Source organism: Micromys minutus (genome assembly GCF_963924665.1).
Source record: "Micromys minutus genome assembly, chromosome: 20".
NCBI lineage: Eukaryota > Metazoa > Chordata > Mammalia > Rodentia > Muridae > Micromys > Micromys minutus.
The window spans coordinates 42796597-42818804 of NC_137955.1; the positions used below are offsets into that span (position 1 = coordinate 42796597).

At 42.5% G+C, this 22208-nt stretch overlaps 1 protein-coding gene across 1 annotated transcript in view; it reads left to right on the forward strand.

Moving 5' to 3' along the window:
- Positions 1-11369: 11369 nt before the first annotated feature.
- DNAH5 (dynein axonemal heavy chain 5) overlaps positions 11370-22208 on the forward strand; it is a gene marked incomplete at both ends in the record, with an annotated part of 235306 nt that continues 224467 nt past the window's right edge. Inside the window, one exon of the mRNA XM_080933639.1 lies at positions 11370-11426. Within this exon, the coding sequence (XP_080789765.1) occupies positions 11370-11426 (57 nt within the window). The remainder of the gene's footprint in view (positions 11427-22208) is intronic.

The following is a 22208-nucleotide window of genomic DNA, read 5'->3' on the forward strand; positions in this document are numbered from 1 at the left end:
AAATGTAATATGCTTGTTCAGTTTTGGGTAGCCTTGGTAACCACTACTTTTCTTTCTTTCTTTTTTTTGTCTGTGTCTTTGCGTGTTTGTGTGCCCATGTACATATATATGAGCATGCATTCAAGTGTGTGCACATTTGTGTGGAGGCCGGAGAACGCTGTCATGTGACCTCTGCTATTACTCTCAGTTCTTTTTTTTTTTTTTAGCTTAAATTGTCATGTAGAGTTTTTTTTTAAACAACTTTATTTTAAAAAACAAAGATAAATGTACAAATTTTAAGGATTTTTGCATAAAAGTATACGAATACATTTTTGTCAATGTTTGGCTTTTTTTTTTCAAAGGTTTGATAGTGTGCATTAAGGTCTTACTAGTTACAATGAGCATAAAGTACATGTAAAACAGGATGTAACCCGGAATTAGTCAAAGTTTTCTTGGTGTGTAAGGATTGAGCATAATGATTTTTTTCCTTTCTTTTCGTTTTTTTTTTTTTTTTTTCTTGAGCTTCACACAGTCTGTGAGTTGTTTCTGGAGTGTTCAGTGCTTTCTGGAATTAGTATCCCATTATCAGTGACTACATATTATGTCTGTTCTTTTGTGACTGGGTTATCTCACTCAGGATGATATTCTCTAGATGCAACCATTTTATTAAGAATTTGGTTAAGTCATTGTTTCTGGTGGCTGAGTAGTATTCCATTGTGTAAATGTACCACAATTTTTGTATCCATTTATCTTCTGAAGGACATCTGGGTTCTTTCCAACTTCTGGCTATTATAAAAAGAGGTGCTATGAACATTGTGGTGCATATATCTTTGTTGTGTATTAAAGTGTCTCTGGGGTATATGCCCAGAAGTGGAATAGCTGGGTCTTCAGGTAGTACTATGTCCAATTTTCTGAGGTATCTCCAGACAGATTTCCAGAGTGGTTGTATCAGTTTGCAACCCCACCAACAGTGGAGAAGTGTTCCTCTTTCTCCGCAACCTTGCCAGCATCTGTTGTCATCTGAGTTTTGGATCTTGGCCAATCTGACTGGTGTGAGGTGGAATCTCAGAGTTGTTTTGATTTGCATTTCCCTGATGACTAAGGATGTGGAGCACTTCCTCAGATATTTCTCAGCCATTCGATATTCCTCAGCTGAGAATGTTTTGTTTAGCTCTGTACCCCATTTTTTAATAGGGTTATTTGATTCTCTGGTGTCTAGCTTTTTGAGTCCTTTGTATACATTAGATATTAGGCCTCTATCTGATGTAAAGTTGGTAAAGATCTTTTCCCATTCTTTTGGCTGCCGTTTTGTTTTCTTGACAATGTCCTTAGCCTTACAGAAACTTTGCAATCTTATTAAGTCCCATTTGTTAATCTTTGACCTTAGAGCTTGAACCATTGGTGCTTTGTTCAGAAAAATTTCTCCTGTGCCTATGTGTTCTAAGGTTTTCCCTACTTTCTCATCTAATAGTTTCAGTGTATCTGGTTTAATGTGGAGATCTTTAATCCACTTACACTTGAGCTTTGTACAAGGAGATAAGAAAGGGTCTATTTTCATTCTTTTGCATGCTGAGTGCCAGTTGGACCAGCACCATTTGTTGAATAGGCTGTCCTTTTTCCATTGAATGTTTACAGCTCCTTTGTCAAAAACCAGGTGACCATATACATGAGGGCTCATTTCTGGATCTTCTATTCTATTCCATTGATCCACATGCCAATTTCTGTACCAGTACCATGCAGTTTTCAGCACAATTGCCTTGTAATATAGCTTGAGGTCAGGGATAGTGATTCCCACAGATGTTTTTTTGTTGTTGAGGATGGATTTCACTATTCTAGGTCTTTTGTTATTCCATATGAAATTGCACATTGATCTTTCCAATTCCATGAAGAACTTGGTTGGAATTTTGATGGGGATTGCATTGAATCTGTAGATTGCTTTAGGTAGGATGGCCATTTTTAAAATGTTGATCTTTCCAATCCATGAGCATGGGAGATCTCTCCATTTTCTGAGATCCTCCTCAATTTCCTTCTTTAGAGGTTTGAAGTTTTTGTCATACAGGTCCTTCACTTGCTTAGTTAGAGTCACACCAAGGTATTTCATAGTTTTTGTGATGATTGTGAAGGGTACCTTTTCCCTAATTTCTTTCTCCACATGTTTGTCCTTTGAGTATAGGAAGGCTACTGATTTGTTTGAGTTAATTTTGTATCCGGCCACTTTGCTGAACTTGTTTATCAGCTGTAGGAGTTCTCTGGTGGAATTTTTGGGGTCACTCAAGTACACTATCATGTCATCGGCAAAGAGTGATGTTTTTATCTCTTCCTTTCTGATTTGTATCCCCTTGATCTCCTTTTGCTATCTAATTGCTCCAGCCAGGACTTTCAGTACTATGTTGAATAGGTAGGGGGAGAGTGGGCAGCCTTGTCGGGTCCCTGATTTTAGCAGGATTGCTTCAAGTTTCTCACCATTAAGTTTGATGTTGGCTGTTGGTTTGCTGTATATTGCCTTCATTATGTTTAAGTATGGACCTTGGATTCCTGTTCTTTCCAGGACTTTTAACATGAAGGGGTGTTGAATTTTGTCAAATGCTTTCTCAGCATCTAGTGAGATGACCATGTGATTTTGTTTTTTGAGTTTGTTTATATGGTGGGTTACATTGATGGATTTCCTTATATTAAACCATCCCTGCATCTCAGGGATGAAGCCTACTTTGTCATGGTGAATGATCGTTTTGATGTGTTCTTGGATTCGGTTTGCAAGGATTTTGTTGAGTATTTTCGCATCAATGTTCATAAGTGAGATTGGTCTGAAGTTATCTTTCCTTGTACGGTCTTTGTGTGGTTTAGGTACGAGGGTTATTGTAGCCTTAAAAAATGAGTTAGGTAGTATTCCATCTGATTCTATCTTGTGGAATAGTTTGGAGAGTATTGGTGTTATGTCCGCAATAAATGTCTGATAAAAATCTGCACTGAACCCGTCTGGACCTGGGCTTTTTTTGGTTGGGAGGCTTTTGATGACTTCTTCTATTTCTTTAGGTGTTATAGGATTATTGAGATGGTTTACTTGGTCCTGGTTTAACTTTAAGATCTTGTATCTGTCTAGGAATTTGTTCATTTCCTCCAGATTTTCCAATTTTGTGGAGTATAAGTTTTTGTAGTAGGATCTGATGATTTCTAGAATTTCCTCAGTTTCTGTTGTTATGTCTCCACTTTCCTTTCTGATTTTGTTAATTTGTATACTCTCTCTTTGCCCTTTAGTTAGTCTGGCTAGGGGTTTATCAATCTTGTTGATATTCTCAAAGAACCAACTCTTGGTTTTGTTGATTTTTACAATGGTTCTTTTTGTTTCTATTTGGTCTATTTCTGTCCTAATTTTGATTATTTCTTGCCGTCTACTCTTCTTGGATATATCTGCTTCCTTTTGTTCTAGGGCTTTTAGCTGTGCTGTCAGGTTGCTGAAGTAAGTTCTCTCCAGTTTCTTTTTGGAAGCACTTAGGGCTATGAGTTTTCCTCTCAGTACAGCTTTCATTGTGTCCCATAGGATTGGGTATGTTGTGTTTTCATTTTCGTTGAATTCTAGAAAGTCCTTAATTTCTTTCTTTATTTCTTCTTTGACCCTGCTATCGTTTAACAGAGCATTGTTTAGTTTCCATGTGTACGTAGGCTTTTTGTTGTCTTTGTTGTTGTTAAAGACCAGCCATAGACCATGGTGATCTGAGAGGATGCATGGGAGTATTTCAATCTTCTTATATCGATTGAGACTCATTCTGTGTCCAATTATGTGGTCAATTTTCGAGAAGGTGCCATGGGGTGCTGAGAAGAAGGTGTATTCTTTTACTTTAGGATGATATGTTCTGTAGATATCTATTAATTCCAGTTTGTTCAAAGTCTCTGCTAGTTTCACAGTGTCCTTGTTCAGTTTCTGTTTCCATGATCTGTCCATTGGACAGAGTGGGTTATTAAAGTCTCCCACTATTATTGTTTGGGGTTAAATGTACTTTTTGAGCTTTAGTAGGGTTTTTTTTTTTTTTATGAATGTGGGTGCTTTTTAAATTTGGAGCATATATGTTAAGGATTGAGAGTTCCTCCTGACAGATTTCCCCTGTAATGAGTAAAAAGTTTCCTTCTTTATCTTTTTTGATAACTTTTGGTTGGAAATTTACTTTATTTGATATTAGAATAGCCACTCCAGCTTGCTTCTTGGGGCTGTTTGCTTGGAAGTTTTTTTCCCACCCTTTTACTCTGAGATAGTGTCTGTCTTTGTCTCTGAGATGAGTTTCCTGTATGCAGCAAAAGGCTGGATTTTGTTTATGTATCCAGTCTGATAGCCTATGTCTCTTTATTGGGGAGTTGAGTCCATTTTGTTAATATATATCAAGGAATAGTTTCTGTTTCCTTCTATTATTGCTTTTGTGGGTTGAGTTGTGTCTGTGTATTTTTCTTCTTTTGGTTTTCTTGTTTAGTTTTCTTGTTTTCACTAGGCTGTATTTTCCCTCATTGTATTGGGGTTTTCACCTAAAATTCGTTGTAGTGCTGGGTTTGTGGTCAGATATTGTGTAAATTTTGATTTGTCTTGAAATATCTTCATCTCGCCATCTATGGTGATTGATAGTTTTGCTGGGTATAGTAGCTTGGGCTGGCACTTGTGCTCTCTTAGGGTGTGCATGATGTCTGTCCAGGCTCTTCTAGCTTTCATAGTCTCTGTTGAGAAATCAGGTGTGAGTCTGATTGGTCTGCCTTTATATGTTACTTGACCTTTTTCCCTTACTGCTTTTAGTATTCTTTCTTTGCTTTGGGCACTTGGTGTTTTGACTATTATGTGTCGGGAGGCATTTCTTTTCTAGTCCAATCTATTTGGATTTCTGAAGGCTTCTTTTATGCTTGTGGTCATTTCATTCTTGAGGGTAGGGAAGTTTTCTTCTACGATTTTGTTGAAGATATTTACTGTGCCTCTTAGTTGATACTCTTCTCCCTCTTCTATTCCTATTATCCTTAGGTTTGGTCTTCTCATTGTGTCTTTGATTTCCTGGACATTTTGGGTTAGGAGCTTTTTGTTTTTTGCATCTTCTCTGGCTGTTTTGTATATGTTTACAATGTTGTCTTCTGCCCCCGAGATTCTCTCTTCGATCTCTTGTAATCTATTGGAAATGCTTGCTTCTGTGACTCCTGATTTCTTTTTGGTGTTCTGCTTCTAGGGTTATCTCTTTTAGTGTTTTCTTTATTGTGTCAATTTCCGTTTTAATTTCCCTCTTCCATTCCTTCATTTTTTTGGTTCTGTTTTCCTCTAGTTCTTTGAGTTCTTTGAGTGTTTTTCTTGTTTCCTCTTTAAAAGCTTCTGAATCTTTTTGCTTTTCCTCCCGTTCTTGTTTAAATATCTCTATCAGCATCTTGAGGTATGATTTCAGGTCTGCGTCTTCTTTTTCTGGAGTGTTTGGCATTCCGATGTTTGATGTTATGGGAGAGCTGGGTTCTGGTGTTGCCAGGTTGTCTTGGTTTCCTTGGGATATACTCTTTTGCTTTCCTCTTGCCATTTTGTTGTCAGTGATATGTTCTCGCCTTTCCCTTGTATCTATCTGGATCTCCACTGGTCCAGACGGCAGATGGGCCGAGCCCTTTTCTGCGCCTCAGAGTCGCCGGGTGGGAACAGAAGTTCCAAAGTTGTTTTCCTGGTCCCTGGATCGGGCAGGGCGGGGGTGCACTTTCTGTGCGCACTCCGCAGAGATCTCTCTGCTCCCTGGCTGCCTCAATCTCCTACTCACCAGTTTTTAAACCTTTAGTGCCTGCTGGACCGGGTGGCAGATGGGCCGGGCTCTGTTCTGCACCCTGAAGTCCAACCACTACTTTTCTTGTATCACATAATCTGTTTTTCATACTCTTGGGTAGCATGTTTGCTCTCTCCACTGTGTTGTGTCTGCACGTGGATACCAGTGTAGTCTTCCTGAACAAGACTTTATCAATCTATTCTTCACTGACTTCATAACACCTGTGAAGGCCTCTCCCTCAGGTAGATCATTCCAGGACTGATCAATTGTTTTTGTTCCTCAGATATCACACAAGACAGGCTTTCTTGAGTTCCCATCCTCTTGAGTTGTTTGATATTTCCCAGACATGTACTCATGCCCTGCCTTTTAGAAATCTCACAGTGCTTCAAGGCTTGCCTTAAGCTCTGCCTTCTTTTGGTAAGTTTCTTTGATCATAAGAGCTCATAAAACTGTCTTTCATCTGACCCCGGCCCCGATCAGAGAAAGACATACCACTGTGCGCTTCAGCACGGAGGTGCACCTATCGACTAAGCCAGCTACAGCATGTTGCTCTTCTACGAGTACATTTCACCTTAATCCCTTTTAGACTTAAACATAGCTTTAAATTCATACACCACTCTGTCGATCCATGCCAAGATAAGTATATTGAATCTGTTGAGAAACTTCTAAAGCCTATTCACATTAGCATCTGACTCTTTAGGGCTTTCCATTCCAAGCCAATGACAGCAGTGTCTAAGCTGCACTGCTGGTGTTTTCCTGATCCTCCCAGAAGGTGTCAGTGAAGACTTTCAGTTCACAGCCAGGACACATGCTCCTTCCTTAAATATGTTCTCAGTGCCTGTGGACTGGCATATAAGGTGCCGGAGTGGCCCTGATATTGGGGTGACAACTGGATCTGTACCAGCTGTGGCACTTATGCTATGACTGTCGCCTGCAAACAGCAAGCACAAGAGGACCCTGAATAGAAGAAGCAGCCATGCAGAGCTAGCACGTAGCTCAGTGGTAGAGCCCTTGTCTAGCATGTGGATGACACTGGGTCTATCTCCAGCACCCAGGAAAAAAAAAACCCATTCAATTTCCATATTGTAAAATTGCAAATAATGTGCAGGTCAGAATGGATTTGCAATTCTATATGATGTCCCTTGTATCATTTATAAGCGCATTCTGCTGGACCTCAGTAGAACCATCTTTAAAAAAACGATTATTATTCATTATTTACAGTGCAAATGTTGCCCCTCCCAGTTCTCCTGGTTCTGAAAGAAGGAAGCTCATGGAGAATACAGCAATGGCAACAGATGCACCTGATTCCATTTCTCTTTTCTTGGGACAGAGTCAGAAGCAAAAGCTTCCAAACAGCTCTAGGCTAGGATTTGTGGGTCAAAATCATTCTTTGGGAATTCGTTTCTTATGTTGTTATTGTTGCTAATTATGGTTATAACTCCTTTAAATGACACGGGCTATGTTTGATGTATTGAGCGCACGTTGGATGAGAGTTTTTAATGTTTATTAGGCAGATGGTTCCAGTTCTGTTATAAAACCTAGCAAAAGGTGAGGAGGTGACTCCATAGATGGCAGATAGACTGCTCAGCACACGGTGTGAGGGCTGGGCTTGAACCCACTGACACACCAGGCAGGCGTAGTGGTTACTTACAGTCTCATCACTTGAGAGGCAGAGATGGGGATCTCTGAGGTTGAGTTAGATGCTAGATTAACAAGAGTTGGTGAGTTCTGGGTTAGTAAGAGACCCTGCCTCAATAAATGAAGTGGAGCGTGACTGAGGAATTCACCAGAAGTCAGCTTCTGGCCTCCATGTGCACAAATGCACATGTGTGTGGGTTACCACACTCATGTAGATACACATAATCACATGCTTAGGTACTGCACATAGTTCCAGATGCACTTAGACAGACAGTCCAGTGGGTATATACACATACACACACACATACACACACACACACACACACACACACACACACACACACACACAAACCACACACACATACACAACCTCTTAGCAAACAATAGTTCTGACACTGTAGCTAGGAAGAAGACATGTCATGCAGCTAGGAAGAGAACAGAGTTGAGATTTACATCCAGGTCTCCTGGACCCATTTATCACCCCTTTTATGACACATAGGGTAGGTAGTTCATATAGGGTTCCAAGGCCCAAAGTGCATGGCTCTTAATGGATCTTCTTTGAAATGTAAAGAAATGTTACAAAACACAAATTTAAGCAAAGCTTGTACTTGTTCTTAAAATAATACTTTGCTCAATTTGTAACTGAATTTTATTAGTGATTATGCACTCATTTATTTACTATCAGCTTGCTTTGAACGTAGAACTTGCCTTTATTTATTTATTTGAGACAGGTTTCTTTGCGTAGCACTGACTGTCCTGGAACTTGCTCTGTAGACCAGGCTGGCCTTGAACTCACAGAGATCTTCCTGCCTCTGCCTCTCGAGTGCTGGGATTAAAGGCAGGCACTTCTTCTGCCTCGACTACCGCCTGGCATATTTTTGTTTTTTTTAAGAGCTGTGAATTTGGAATGCATAGTCAAATTTGAGGATATAAAAATCAGCAGCATTTTATGTTTTTTTTTTTTTTTTTTTTTTTTTGTTCTGAGTGTGGAATAACTATGCATCTTATAATTAATTTTAAAGGTTGCTTTGCTTTTTTTTGTGTGCATGTGTGTCTGTATGTGAATGTCTCTGCCACACATGTGTATGGTCATGGAGGCCAGAGGAAGATACCTTGGAGTTACTGGTGGTCTAAGAGCAAATGCTGAGCCATCTCTCCAGTTCCACAATGAATAGTTTTTAAGGGTTGAGTAAATGTTTATTAGTCGTTTTATCTGTAGTATGCAGTCTGATGTCTGATCTCATGAAAGGCACACACAGACATTTGTTGGATGAGCGAATGGATAAAGGTGAAATGCCATTGTTTTCTGGAGGTAATTGGATTTCCAGATTTTTCTTCTGCCTGTATGTCACCATTTCTCATTTCTGTTTTCCCATCATTCCTAGTATAGGATTTTGGTATGATCAATTGTTTTCAGCCTACTTTTTATATATTGCCTGGTGGGATGAGCTTGTAGAAGAACCTTCCCCACTTTGCTATTGGTAAATGCTGGGTAACTCTCTTCCAGCTACCGGAAATTAAAAGAAAAAGCATGCCTTGAGAGTGGGTAATTTGGTTGTACACTTTCTCAGTTTGTTCTACGTAATGGCAGCGCTCGGGGAGTCTCTTTCAGGTTCACGGACCCTTGAAAGAGGTACCCTGGTACCTCCAGGCACCAAGCCTTCTTCTACTCAAAGGGGTTGAGATTGAGCTACAGTGGCTCTCTAAAGCATGCCATGAGACCACAAGAGAGTTGTCGGCACGCATGCCAAAACACAAAATGAACGGCACCTGTCACATGTAGAAAATTTCGCAAGAAGTAATGGCCCCAGGAGGTCACATTGCAGATGGCTGCTGCTGAAACGTGGGTGGCACCTCATTTATGATGGAGGTAGCGCTGGTTAAATATAACAGGCGAGAGATGAACATTGCTTATTGGAGCATTAGAACCTGACTTTTCTCCTGAGGGTCGCACGTTGACAGTGTTCTCCGGGCTGATCCGAACTGCTCAACAGGGACGATCAAACTATCTTGCCTTAAGTCTGTGTGTCTCTGCGGCCTGTGACCACCATTCACAATTATAAAAAAAGACAGCTGCTTAACAACACGCAGAGGTTGAATGAAAAACTCTCTTGGGGCTGGTATGACTCAGGCACAGTGTGTGCTTCATTTTGCACGAGTCTTAAGTCTGCAGTTCCCCCAAATACATTTGCATCCAATGATGTCTCAGAAGACGATCCTCTCAAATGTATAGCTTAGAACATGAACGTGAGAACACGTGGAGAGCCGCACGTTCAGTGAGGGCTTTCTCTCTCTTTATCTTCGGGTCTTTATAGTCCAGGAGACATTATTTGCTGTGAATGTCTTCCCCAACTATCTCAGCAGGAAGAAGAAACGGATGCAAATGGCAGGCGGGAGTGACAGCAACCACAGGAGCATCACCCCAAGGCATTGTCTGCTCTTTGAGTCAATTTGTCTCTGCTAAAAATAATTTACTTTGCCACTAGAATTGTCCAATACTTCTTCTCTCCCCTCTAGGTAAAAACAGATGTAAGCTTCTAAATCTTACTGAACTGCTGGGCACCCGTGTGGTTCCCCCGTGTGCAATACTCTGCCTGGCTTTCTCCCTGTCAATCTGTCTAGTGCCATAGTCAGACTCAAACACTGAACTCCCAAGGGAAAATAGAAAGTTCTTTTGTGCCCATACTTCTAACTTTCTGTGCATTTATTTGCTTGCCATCAATATTCAGCTCCAAATGTTGTCTGTATTAACACTGCAGATGGAGGCCACACCCTAAAAGTTTGGCTCGTGGCTAGGTGAGTCACCTATCCAGGTATCAAAGTAGTCAATTCTGGCTGTCAATTCTGTTTCTGGAGAGGCTGAATAGCAGGGCACTCCTTCATTTCCTGCTAATCTTTGAATAATCTGATAGGATTTATTTGCTGGAATTTATTTATTTTTGAGGGAGGGTTTCTCTATATAGCCCTAACTGTCCTGGAACTCCTCTGTCAATCAGGTTGGCCTCGAACTCACAGAGATCGAGCTGCCTCTACCTCCAGAGTGCTGGGATTAAAGATGAACACCATCTGGATAGTTGCTGGACTTTAAATTCCAAGGATCCCAATGATCGAGTGATGCTGACATCAAATATTCGGCCATCTACGTGCTTTGGTGTGAGGGACTGTAGGTGAGAGATCTCTCTAGTCCTCGACCATGTGTCCCCATCTCGTCTGGGTAGAGAGGAAGCTCCAGCTGTTGAGCTTTATGGAATCCAATGCTTTGCTTTTCCTGCTTGGGCAGCCATGTGAACAGGAGTAATTTATGGACACCATTTTCCATTTGCATCTGAAATAGACTGCTTGTTCTTTATAGGAGAGAAAATGGCTCCTTTGGGTCATGATCAGCCTATCAGGCAATTAGTCACAATTAGTCACCATGCTGACACTTAATTGTGCACACAAAGTTGTTTAGACAAAGTCAGACTGAATTTCTTAACTTGAGCAATATATCCAGAGCTGTGACTTGTCTGCCTTCTGCTTTGGTCTGGTTTAAGGTTTCCCATTGTTTCCCAAGGAGAAATAATTTAAGCGTCTTTATTGACTCAAAGCTTATTGTTGGGCAGTGTAAAGAATGGAACATTAGAAGTTGTGGTTGCAACCAAGCAGTTAAATTGCTTTCTCTTGTTGCTAAACATGATTAAGGGGCGTGCTTAAACGCACAGCATGGCAACAGCATTACCCTAACAACGAAGGACCACAGAAGCGAGAAAAGGCCGCAGGGCAGAGACTCTGGGAGGAATAGATGAACAGAACAGAGGGGCTGACTTCTCCACTCAATTCTGTGGATATGGCGAGTTACCCACATGCATGAGAAACAGCATAGAGACGCTGTAGCTCTTTTAGAGTCTTTGCATGTGATCTTCCACTGGAGGATGGATTGCTCTCTTTGGAGTTAGAAGACAATTCTGGAAGAGCTGACTCTGGGCCATTGTATAAAACAGACAGTTTACTGGGATGTTTAGGATCGGCAGGCGACAACTTTGGAAGCAGAGTGTCACCCGTGTTCTGACGGTAAGGAGCTCTCGCGGACACTTCTAATACCAGGTAGGAAAAAGGACCTGGAACAATTTCAAAGGTATAGCCAGGTAACTGTGTGAAAAGCACGATTGCTCACTACGTTTCTGACATGCTGCATGTATGTATTCATATTTCACATGTAAAAGAAGAGCTACATCTTTCTACTTCAAATATCTGCCTGAGTGTAACTACATGCAGACATTTACGAGTCATCTTTAGGAAAGATGCTATTCTAGGGTTGAAAATACACTGGGGTTGGCGGTTTGGGCTCTGTGTATTTTTTAAGGCAGTGTAAACTTTTGCTAGTTATTAGATATGGTTAAGGCAGATCATAGGATGCAAAATATTTTAGGATCTTTGATACCTCTCAGACCTAATGTCTCTAGAAATGAGGCCAAGGACAGGGAGTGAGGAGACAAGAATCATTTCTACACGGGGCCCTTCTCCCTGTTCACAGAGAGGAATCTGAACCTTTTGTCTCCAGTCAGTGTTCCAAGGACTTCACCCCCAACATTACTCTATTGCTTCTTGCTAGGCTTGGCCAAGGATTTTTAGGTCTAAGTACTCATGGAAGGGGTCTACCTTCAAGTAGTCATGGACAGACCTAGCCTAGGGTGACGGAAAGACGGACATGTTATAATTCCTATCTTGAAGCAGCTAGATAAGTGGTTAGTAGGTTACAAGTCAGAGTTTTTGATGGATGCTCCACATCTGGCCAGGGGCCTGTTTGTTCTGCCAATGGTCGCTTAAACTGGATCGTCCTTGCAAGAATTCCCAGTGTATGGCTGCCATAAGCTAGCATTTGTTCAGGCCCTGCAGTAGAGCAGAGAAATGGGCAGATACTCAAATGGGGCCACAAGACAGCAAGTCGCAAAGATTAAGTCAACAGTCCCAGGAATGAGCTATACTAAATTAGAACTTGGGAACAAGCCAGATGACACCATCCAGCCTGTTTTGTGGCCAGGAAGGAGTAGGCATGACAATCCTATATTTTCTGAGCCCTTTGACACTTGTCACCCACCCCTGAGATTTTGATCATACCTGCTGAGCCATCTAAACAACTTTATGATCTGTTTGTTATATGAGTCTGGGTCTCTATCCCAGGCTGGTTTTGAACTCCCTATGTAACCAAGAGTGTGACTTTGAGCATCGGATCCTTGGCCTTCACCATATTTCAGTTTATATTATGCTAAAGATTCAATCCAGGGCTGTGTGTATGTTGGGTTCAATTAGGCTACATCCCTAGCTGTAAGCTTTCATTTTTAATAGGCAAACATTGTAAATTCAGGGGATGCTTTCTAAATAACCTTCTGTTACTGTAGAGCTCGGGACACGATGCCCACAATGCTTGTGATGTAATGGAGTGAGCTGAAAACTTCTTGTCCCCCTTTACCATGTCTAAGACATTGTCATCAAATGTAAACATTTAAATATAATAAATAACTTATTCCTCAACAACTGCTACCTTTTGGGAGTAAATCTTTTTTTTTTTTTTTGTGAGGGTGGCCATTACCTCTGTTTCTTGGATGCTAGTTATGGCCACTCCACTGAAGTGTGATGGGGGCAGCTTCATCTTATTAATATTGCGGTATATTACATAAATATATTACATTGTTTATTTGGTCCACTGAAAGGGTAATTATTCAGTAATAGTTTTCTGAGCTGAAATGCTCAATGGAAAAGAGCCCAAAGCACAGCGTGTAGCCCAAGAGCTATTGAGAGGGGTTCTTTTCACCTGACCCGGGGCCTTCACTCTGCTGCTGCTGTGGTGGAATTAGGTTAAAACGATATGTTAATTGCTTCTGTCCATATGTATCCTCTACAGCAGCGATAGAATGTAGAAGTTCAATGAACATGAAAAAGACAGGCCATCTCTTCCCTTTCTTATATAATAAACTTGAATGCTTTCCAAGTACTTAAAATAACTCTGTATGTAGTCACTCACTTACCAGCAAACCCTTGGTACAGATAGTATCTGCCTTCTTTCCTTTTTAGTATTTCTTTACAATGGACATGGAAGACATGAATTACAGACCCAGTAACTCATTCCCCCCCCCCCCCAAATGAAACTAAAATGCATGACTTTGTGGGTTGATTTTGTCAATGCCAAAGAAAAGGTACAACTAGAACATGACAGTCATTTTGATCGTTGAATTCGTCTGTCTCTGAGGGAGGAAGATTTTACAATGGAGATGTTATCTCCCAGCCGCAGAGAGACCTGTTCTTAGTCTTGCACGCACTCATGCTCCATGATGCTGTTGTTGGGTTTTCAGAAGGTTCCCAAGGATTCTTTACTTGGGGGATTCCTGTGGGTTGAGGGGGATGGGAGTGCTCCCTTGGGGAGGCATAATGGCTCCTACTGAGATGCTTTGCAGGAGGCCAAAGCTTGTTTTCAATCTGGTATATAGCAGAGGCCAAGACATAAAGGCCCTAAGCTATTTGTTACCTGGCAGAAGCTGGGAGGCTGTCAGTACCTTTGTTCTCTGGCACTACAGCCAGATCAGTGTCTTTTGTTAATCAAGCCTGGACTTGTTTGGCTTGGTAACCACATTTCACATTAAACATGTCAAAATGTTTTCATTGGTACGAAGGAAAGCAACTGGCTTGTGAATTTTATTGGGGAAGTGGAGAAGGGGTGGGTATTGCTTGCTAATGGGCAGGCGAGCATCCCTGGGTCAGATCTAGTTAGGGCCCAAAGATGCTCATAGTGTAACTGTGTAGGAAGTAGACTCTAGAGAACACGTCCAATTCCACTGATCTCAGAGCTGGCGCTTGCACGCCCACCTTATGCCAAACACTGTGCTCCAGGATCCAACAGGGGAAGGCTCCCCAGAAAAGATGGCCTCATCCCATTATTCTGTTTTTCCCTTGCATTCTAAGAAGCAGCAAAAGAGAGCCTAAGAATTAGAAGGACCCCACTAATTTTTGGGACCTTCCATCCAAAGCTCATATTCAAACAATAACCTGGTAGCACCAATCCATCATCATCCCTTCAGAGAATGGCTTATGCACAACACACTTGCTGGGGAGATTTGAGAGTTAGCTGTCCTCAAGCTCCACCCTTGGGCAGGCAGGCCAGGCTTCCTTGTGGTGGGAGGCACAGGCACAGGCAGCTCCTGGGTGATTCTGAGGGGCAGATGGCTTTAAGCACAATGATTTATTTTATGAATGAGAGAGGTTTAAAAATTTTACCCTGGTGTCATATAGAATGTGAATGGTGACACATATATATTTTAAGTGCTTGGACCAGAGCCATCTGAATTAATGGCCCCCAATTGCCAGAAGAAACTGTGTCAGAGAAGAATGCTGTAAGAGAGGTAGTTCTGATTTTGGAAGAAAACCATGGCCGAATGGGGGTGGTGAAATATACGGCCGTGTGAAAGCTCAGTAAATCTTTTACATCCAGATATTTGGTGTGTAGACAGAAGACTGAGCATTGAGGAGGGCTGGAGAGATGACTTGCTGGCTAAGAGTGATCTTCTAAAGGACTCTAAGGCCCCCATGCCATTAATATCTATAATTCTGGGGTCCCTTTTGACTGGGTGGGTGTGGTATGGTGGCCCATACTGCTTTAATCTCCAGCATTAGGGAAGAGAGGCAGGGTGATCTCAGATCTGAGTTTGAAGCCAGTCAGAGTGATATACTGAGCCCCCCACACCCCAAAAAAAGAATTGAGTTGGGAGGATGGACTGTGGGGTGAGGAGGGGGTTTTGGTGATGATAATATTCCTACAGTGGGCTTAGAGTTAGTTTGGGGGGGATTCACTTATCCTAAATAGTAAAGAGATATCGATCATATTTGGGTAAGGGCTGCTGATGTAGAGATAACATTATGTCCACACAGAGATCATTATGTTAAAATTGCAATGACACAGGCTTTCTGGGGAACTGTAGAGGAGACTTTTAACTTGGTTGAGAGTGAGAATCTCCTAGATTCCAGTACCCCAGTGAACCGGAGATTACCTCATCAATTTTGTTTCTTTTGGGTGTCCAAGGAGTCATCTTGTGATATCATCTGGGTTTCTTTGCCACTTTTAGAAGACAAAAGCTTTGAAACGTACACAAACCCTGTGTATGGTGTGTGAGATGTGACTGTCTCTTAGGGAAGATCACTCCCATCCTCTTGGGTATGCCTTTCTGAACATTTCTTTCTCTTAATTCTCAGGTGTGTATGTGTGTGTGTGTGTGTGTGTGTGTGTGTGTGTGTCTGATAAAATCTATTTTTAGAATACTCCATAAAAGTAGAGAATCATTCATTCAACTGAAACAAATGATAAAAAAGGAATTTGCAAAGGTGGAAATTAAGGGCTCCCTGAAACTCAAAGAAATAGATGAAATTCCAAAGCACACCCTTGGACACACTGGATGGCACCTTCTCTGTTTAAGTGCAGTCTTCTGAGAACTGCAGCCTTGCTGAAGAAGGCCACCTGCTGTGAGTGGGCTTAGCTAGTGGGCAGGCGGGGAAGTTCTTTCTCTCCCGGACACAGACCACTTTCCTCAAGAGTTCTTAATTCACAAGGAGTAGCCCTGCCTCCCCGGTAGCTGTGGTCCTTCTCAGGGTGGAATAAAAGGAAAGTGGAGTGAGACAGGGAAGGTATGAGAAGAGTTTCTAACTTGGTTATCTCAGCCAATTAAAGAGCAAGAGCCAGGTGTGTTGGCAAACACCCTGCAGAGCTGGGAGAAATGGGCCCTGGGGATTAAAAAGAAAACGCTGGAAGACAAAGAGGAGGGCTAACATGTGTAAGAGATCTGCTTCCCTCAGTGTCTGCAAGCCAATGCACTTGAACAGGAAGTTGGTTCAGTTAGCATCTTTTTTTTTTTTGGGGGGGGGAGGTATAACTTTTACTTGGGTCTCATCAGCATCGGACTGAATCCCGGTCTGCAATCACAGATCCTCATTGATCTGAAGTAATTGGTTCCATCTCTTACTTGGAAGTGACATGTAAAGTAAATCACCCAGTTAATTTATCCATCGATTATACAAATCACAGGGCAGGGTGATACAGCATCTTTCCCTTTAAAGGTTAGTGTCCCAGGCTGTAACAAAAGGCAGATCAACAAGAGGAAAACAAAGCAGAGTTATTTAATTAAAATGTTGCCCGACCCAAACAGAGGCCTTCAGAAATAGTCAACTACCCAAGGAAACTTTTTCTTCTTGTAGACAGCCAGGTGGAAATAGGATCAGCTGGGCAGAAAGAATGTGAGATTGTAAGTTCGGAAACTCAGCTGGGCTTGTCCAACTCCCTTCAGGTTTCTCTGTGTATCTTTCCTTCCCTTGAATATAGGGTATGGGCATGAAGTCCTCCCAGGAAGGAGACAGAAAGGAGAGAGGCCTTTCTAGTTTTTATGGCTCAGTTTGAAGAAGTTCTGGTCTTTATGGGGCCCACACTGGTGTGTGGTTCATACACTCAGGAACACTCCACTGGAGAATACTGATGCTCACCCTTTAGCAGGTATCAATTACAAATAGCTTCTTGGTTAAGGGTGGGACTTTGTGTCCACTTTTCCTTCTCAGAAGGCACCACACTTCAGAGCAGTGGTTCACAACCTTCTTAATGTGGAGGCCCTGATGTCACGGTGATCCCCAACTATAAAAATATTTTGTTGCTACTTTGTGAGTTTGCTACTGTTATGAATCATAATGCAAATAATTGTCTATATGCAGGATATCTGATACGCTACCCCAAAGGGGTCTCAAGTCACAGATTGAGAACTGTTGCTTCAGAGTATCTGTTTGAGCCTTTGCAATATTACTGGAGGCTCCTGTATGTGCCAGACACTGTTCTGGGCATTGAGGCTATCACAAAAGTCCAAACACAACCACTGTTTGCTACAGCGTTGGTGTCCTTGCAGTGAGGACAGTGTTGAGATGGGATTTGTTTTTCTTCAATGCTCAGGAGATAGATAAGAGGGGTCACGTTGTGTTTGTTTGTGGAAAGTAGATAAGCTCAGCCAAGGGGGGTCATTTGGGTCTACTTAGAAAAAAAAAAAAGAATACATATTCTGTCAGTGTCCGGGCATTTCATCTGGATTGGTGCTTCTTATAAATTCCCAGGATCAGAAGGTCATGGACTGTCCTGCTTCATCTAGCTGGGAAGGTGGAATAAGGTAAAGCTAACTGTCCTGACCAGACCCATGTCCTTGGCCTCATCAGCGTCAGCGTAATCTAATCATCAAGTGATCAACTATTCACAGGCTTCAGATTGCTGTGGACGGCTAAATCAAAACCAATCGAGAGGGTATTTACTTTGCTTATTTAAGATAAGGAACTTGAAAGTGATTTGCAGATTCAATATTGTTGACAGTTACCTCAGGCAGGGACTTTAAGGTCTAGTGTACGCTACCCAGGTTGCATAGCAACTGTACAGCTGTATCTGTATATGCACAAAAAAAGAACAAGAAACCTATTTTAAACACGTAAAAGTGTGTTTACTTAATAAATATAGAACTGGATTTCATTAAAGTGAAATTTTCAGGTTTAGGCAAGAAACAGGCTTATCACATTATGTAGAAAAGCTTTTGAACAAAGACCTATTATCTGTTTATCTATAATCTGTCTACCTACCCTGTACCATATCTATCTATCTATCTATCTATCTATCTATCCATCCATTTATCTATCTGTCATCTGTTTGCCTGTCTATCTATCTAGTCTATCTATCTATCTATCTATCTATCTATCTATCTATCTATCTATCCATCCATTTATCTATCTGTCATCTGTTTGCCTGTCTATCTATCTAGTCTATCTATCTATCTATCATCTATCTATTTATCTATTTATCTGTCTGTCTGTCTGTCTGTCTATCTGTCTGTCTGCCTATCTATCTATCTACCTATCTATTATACTGCATCTATTCTTTTGCTAATCACTTCCTCCTGTAAGGACATTGGCTGATCATTGTGTATAAAATACAGTGTAGATAAAAGCACATCTCACCACTGGGAGCAGCTGCAAGGAAGAGAAGTGTCTGCGAGGCAAGAAAACACAGAGCCCATTCTCTTGAATGCACAAGCAGAGAACTCAGTTCCCAGAATTCTTAGGGATTGAGGGTGGGATGAGGAAGTTTGTAGTTACTGGGAGACTTGGGAATAGAATGACGGAGCTGAACACATGTCAGGGAAGCTGAGAGACAGCACTGAGGTGGCAGTAAGCAACTCAGAATATAAGTACTAGCCTCTGCCTACAGCTCCCTACAACCTGCACACAGAACATCCTAGAATAACCTTAACTGCTAATTCAAAGAAAAAAGCTACAGAGTGGATTCATCTGTCACAGTCTCCCTTGGAAGTCAGTCATTCAACTTGACCCATTGGTGGTACCACTGGACTCCCAGCCTGCCACTCACATGTGAGGAACGTTGCAGATGGTCGGTTTCTGGTGTGCAGAGAGCAGTGTCTGCTCTGAAGGCTGTGTTTGGTATCACCATAGCAAAGAGTGTAAAGCAGGTCTAGGAAGCAACGCAAGTGTCCCTGTTCAGTCACAAAGGGGCTCTCAGCTTCGTAGTTCCTTCCTGCTTCCATTTCTGCTGGGTATCAGTCGGGTCACCATGGTGAGCCTGGGTCAGAGGCAAACCTGCCAAAAGGTAATACCAATGGGGAGAGGTCCTGCCATTTTAATCCATGTGCTGGGTGATGTGATGATCCCCATTCTATAAGGTAACTGATTTAGATCCTATAACGACTTCCTGTCAGGGAGGCAAAATAGAAGACTGAGCATGTGCAGTTCGTCTCCAGTTTGCACGTGCAAGCACAGACGTTGACTATGTTGTGGAGTCCAGGGCAAAATAATCAGGAATTAAAACAGCCAAACGGGCAGATTGGCATTGAGAAAAAGCCCACAGAGCTTCAAGAAGGGATCTGGATTTTAACATCAGAATTACAGTTTCTATTACGTTTTACTGAGAAATAGTTCACAAGAGAGGAGGGATGGGAGTTCACTGCTATATCATGCAATACTGCAGTCTTGGAGTTGGGGGGATTATAGGATAGAGAGGTAAAATGACAGGCTTGAGGGACTGTAATTGGTGGAGGAGCTGGGACTAGAATCCTTACCTGAGAAGTGCATTCATACAGTATAGGAAGAGACTTAACCACCCTTCCATCCCAAGGTACCGGCAGCAAACCTCAGCACAAATTTCACACCATCCAGATTTTCTTGAATGCTAAATATGCTTCTGTCTATCCCAGGATCCCTTAGTTCAGTCCTTGCTTATTCGGTGTAAAACAACTGTTATGGAATGCTTTAAAAAAATCCATCTCTGTTGCTCACTGGTAAAGCGGTAGCATGTGAGAGGCTGTGAAGGTTTATTCTCAGCAGTGAGAGAGGAAAAAAAGTCCGGCACTAGTATAGCTGTTACTCTTCTGTGACAAATTACCCAACAAAGGCAATTTAAGGAAAGAAGGGTTTACTTTGGCTCACAGTTTCTGGTACTGCCCATCACGGCAGGGAGCACATGCTGGGCTGGCAAAGCATCAGGCAGCTGGCTACTTTGTATCCATAGTATGAAGCAGAAAGAAATGGAGTGCTGTCCCTGAAATAGCTGTCTCCCAAGAGGCTCTGCCAGAGCCTGAAAAATATAGTGTTGGATGCTCTCAACCAACCATTGGACTGAACATGGGGTCCCCAATGAAGGAGTTAGAAAAAAGACTGAAGGAGCTCAAGGGGTTTGTAATTCCATAGGAACAGCAACAGTACCAACCAACCAGACCCCCCAGAGCTCCCAGAGACTAAACTACTAACCAAAGAGTATATATGGAGGGACCCAAAGCTTCAGCCCCATATGTAGCAGAGGATGGTTTTATCAGGCATCAAGGAGAGGAGAGGTCCTTGGCACTGTGAAAGCTCAATACACCAGTGTAGGAGAATGTCAGGGCAGGGAGATGGGAGGGAGTAGGTGGGTGGAGGAATACCTCATAGAGGCAGGGGGAGGGGGGACGGGATAGGGGGATTCCAGAGGGGAAACCGGGAAAGGGGATAAGATTTGAAATGTAAGTAAATACCCAATTAAAAAAAAAAGAAATTAACTCTTGAGGTTTCTCCCCCTTTCTATGTTTTATTCAGACCCCAGCCTATGGGATAGTGATGCCTAGAGTTTAGGGAGGGTCTTCCTGTTTTAGTTAAACTAATCTAAAATAAAAAAAAAATCCCTCCTAGATGTGTTCAGAAGTATGTTTTCATGATGATGACAAATCTCACAAAGCTGACAATCAAGATGGACCATCACTGGTCTCTTCTTGCCATTTGTCTTTAGAGACAGCGTCCGACTATGCTGTTGTTGCCTTTGCTACTATTCTATTGTGAGCAGACACACGACTAAGACAACTTACAGCAATAAGAATTTATTGGGGGCTTTGTTCCAGAGGGCGAGTCCATGGCCATCATGATACAGAGTGTAGAGGCAGGCAGCAGGCAGCAGGCAGGCAGGCAGCAGGCAGGCAGGTAGCAGGCAGACAGCAGGCAGGCAGGCAGCAGGCAGGCAGGTAGCAGGCAGGCAGCAGGCAGGCAGGTAGCAGGCAGACAGCAGGCAGCAGGCAGCAGGCAGGCAGGTAGCAGGCAGACAGCAGGCAGGCAGGCAGCAGGCAGCAGGCAGGCAGGCAGCAGGCAGCAGGCAGGCAGGTAGCAGGCAGGCAGCAGGCAGGCAGGTAGCAGGCAGACAGCAGGCAGGCAGGCAGGCAGGCAGCAGGCAGCAGGCAGCAGGCAGCAGGCAGCAGGCAGCAGGCAGGCAAGCAGGCAGGTATGGTGCAGGAACAGTAGCTGAGAGCTTGTATTCCACCCACAAGCATGAAGCAGAGAGCTCATTGGGAATGATGTAGGCTTTTGAAAGCTCAAAGCCCATTGTAGTGACACGCCTCCTCTGACAAGGCCACACCCCCAACTCTCCCCAAACAGTTTCATCAACTGGGGACCATACATTCAAACACGTGGACCTATTAGGACCATTCTCATTCAAACCACTCCAGGGGTCATCAGATCTTGAACTTGACCTGAAGTTCAGGATGGCCTCGAACTCATGATCCTTCCTCTTCTGCCTTCCATGTGCTGGGACTATAGGAGTGCACTACCTCCCACAGTGCTTCTTGCTTTCCTAATAACATTCTACTTTCACTCTCTAAATGTCTAGTCCAGTAAACAGCAAGTCCAGACCGCTTAGTCACCTTGTTGCTGAGGACCCTGAGTAGCCAGAAAGGGGCAGATTAACTTCACACCCTGACACTGTACTGATCTGACTGCTAAGTATTTCCCCAGTGTTACTGACTCTCTCATGGTGGTAGAAACTAAACAGGACTCAAAACCTCTCATTGTACCAGGGAAGGCAGTGAAAACAGAGACCAGCAAACTTTCATCTCCACAACACAAGGACTGACTTCATATTTCTCGTCTTTAGGAAATGAACAAAACTTAAAAATAGCCTTTGAAAACTTTTACTTTAAAAACATGCTGACCACTTTCTTTGTATATACAAAAGCTGCTTTGGAAGTTTTTTACTTCTGTGAGAGTTAGGCAAAAATAGAATAATTAGAGTTCTGTTTTAGAGACTGATCTCTCTCTCTCTCTCTTTTTCTCCATATTCCTCCCACCCCCTCTGGAATCTTGTAAAATCAGGTCATGGTGATGTGCTGCAGTAGTGGTTTCTTACTTAGAAATTTTGCCTTCTTTGCCTTCGGATGCACTGAATCTTGAATCCTCTGCCTCTGTGTCTTTTATTTCTTGTTTGGCTACTGCACATCTGCTTCTTCTCTTGTTGTTGGTTGACCCTAAGCTCTCAAGCTGTTA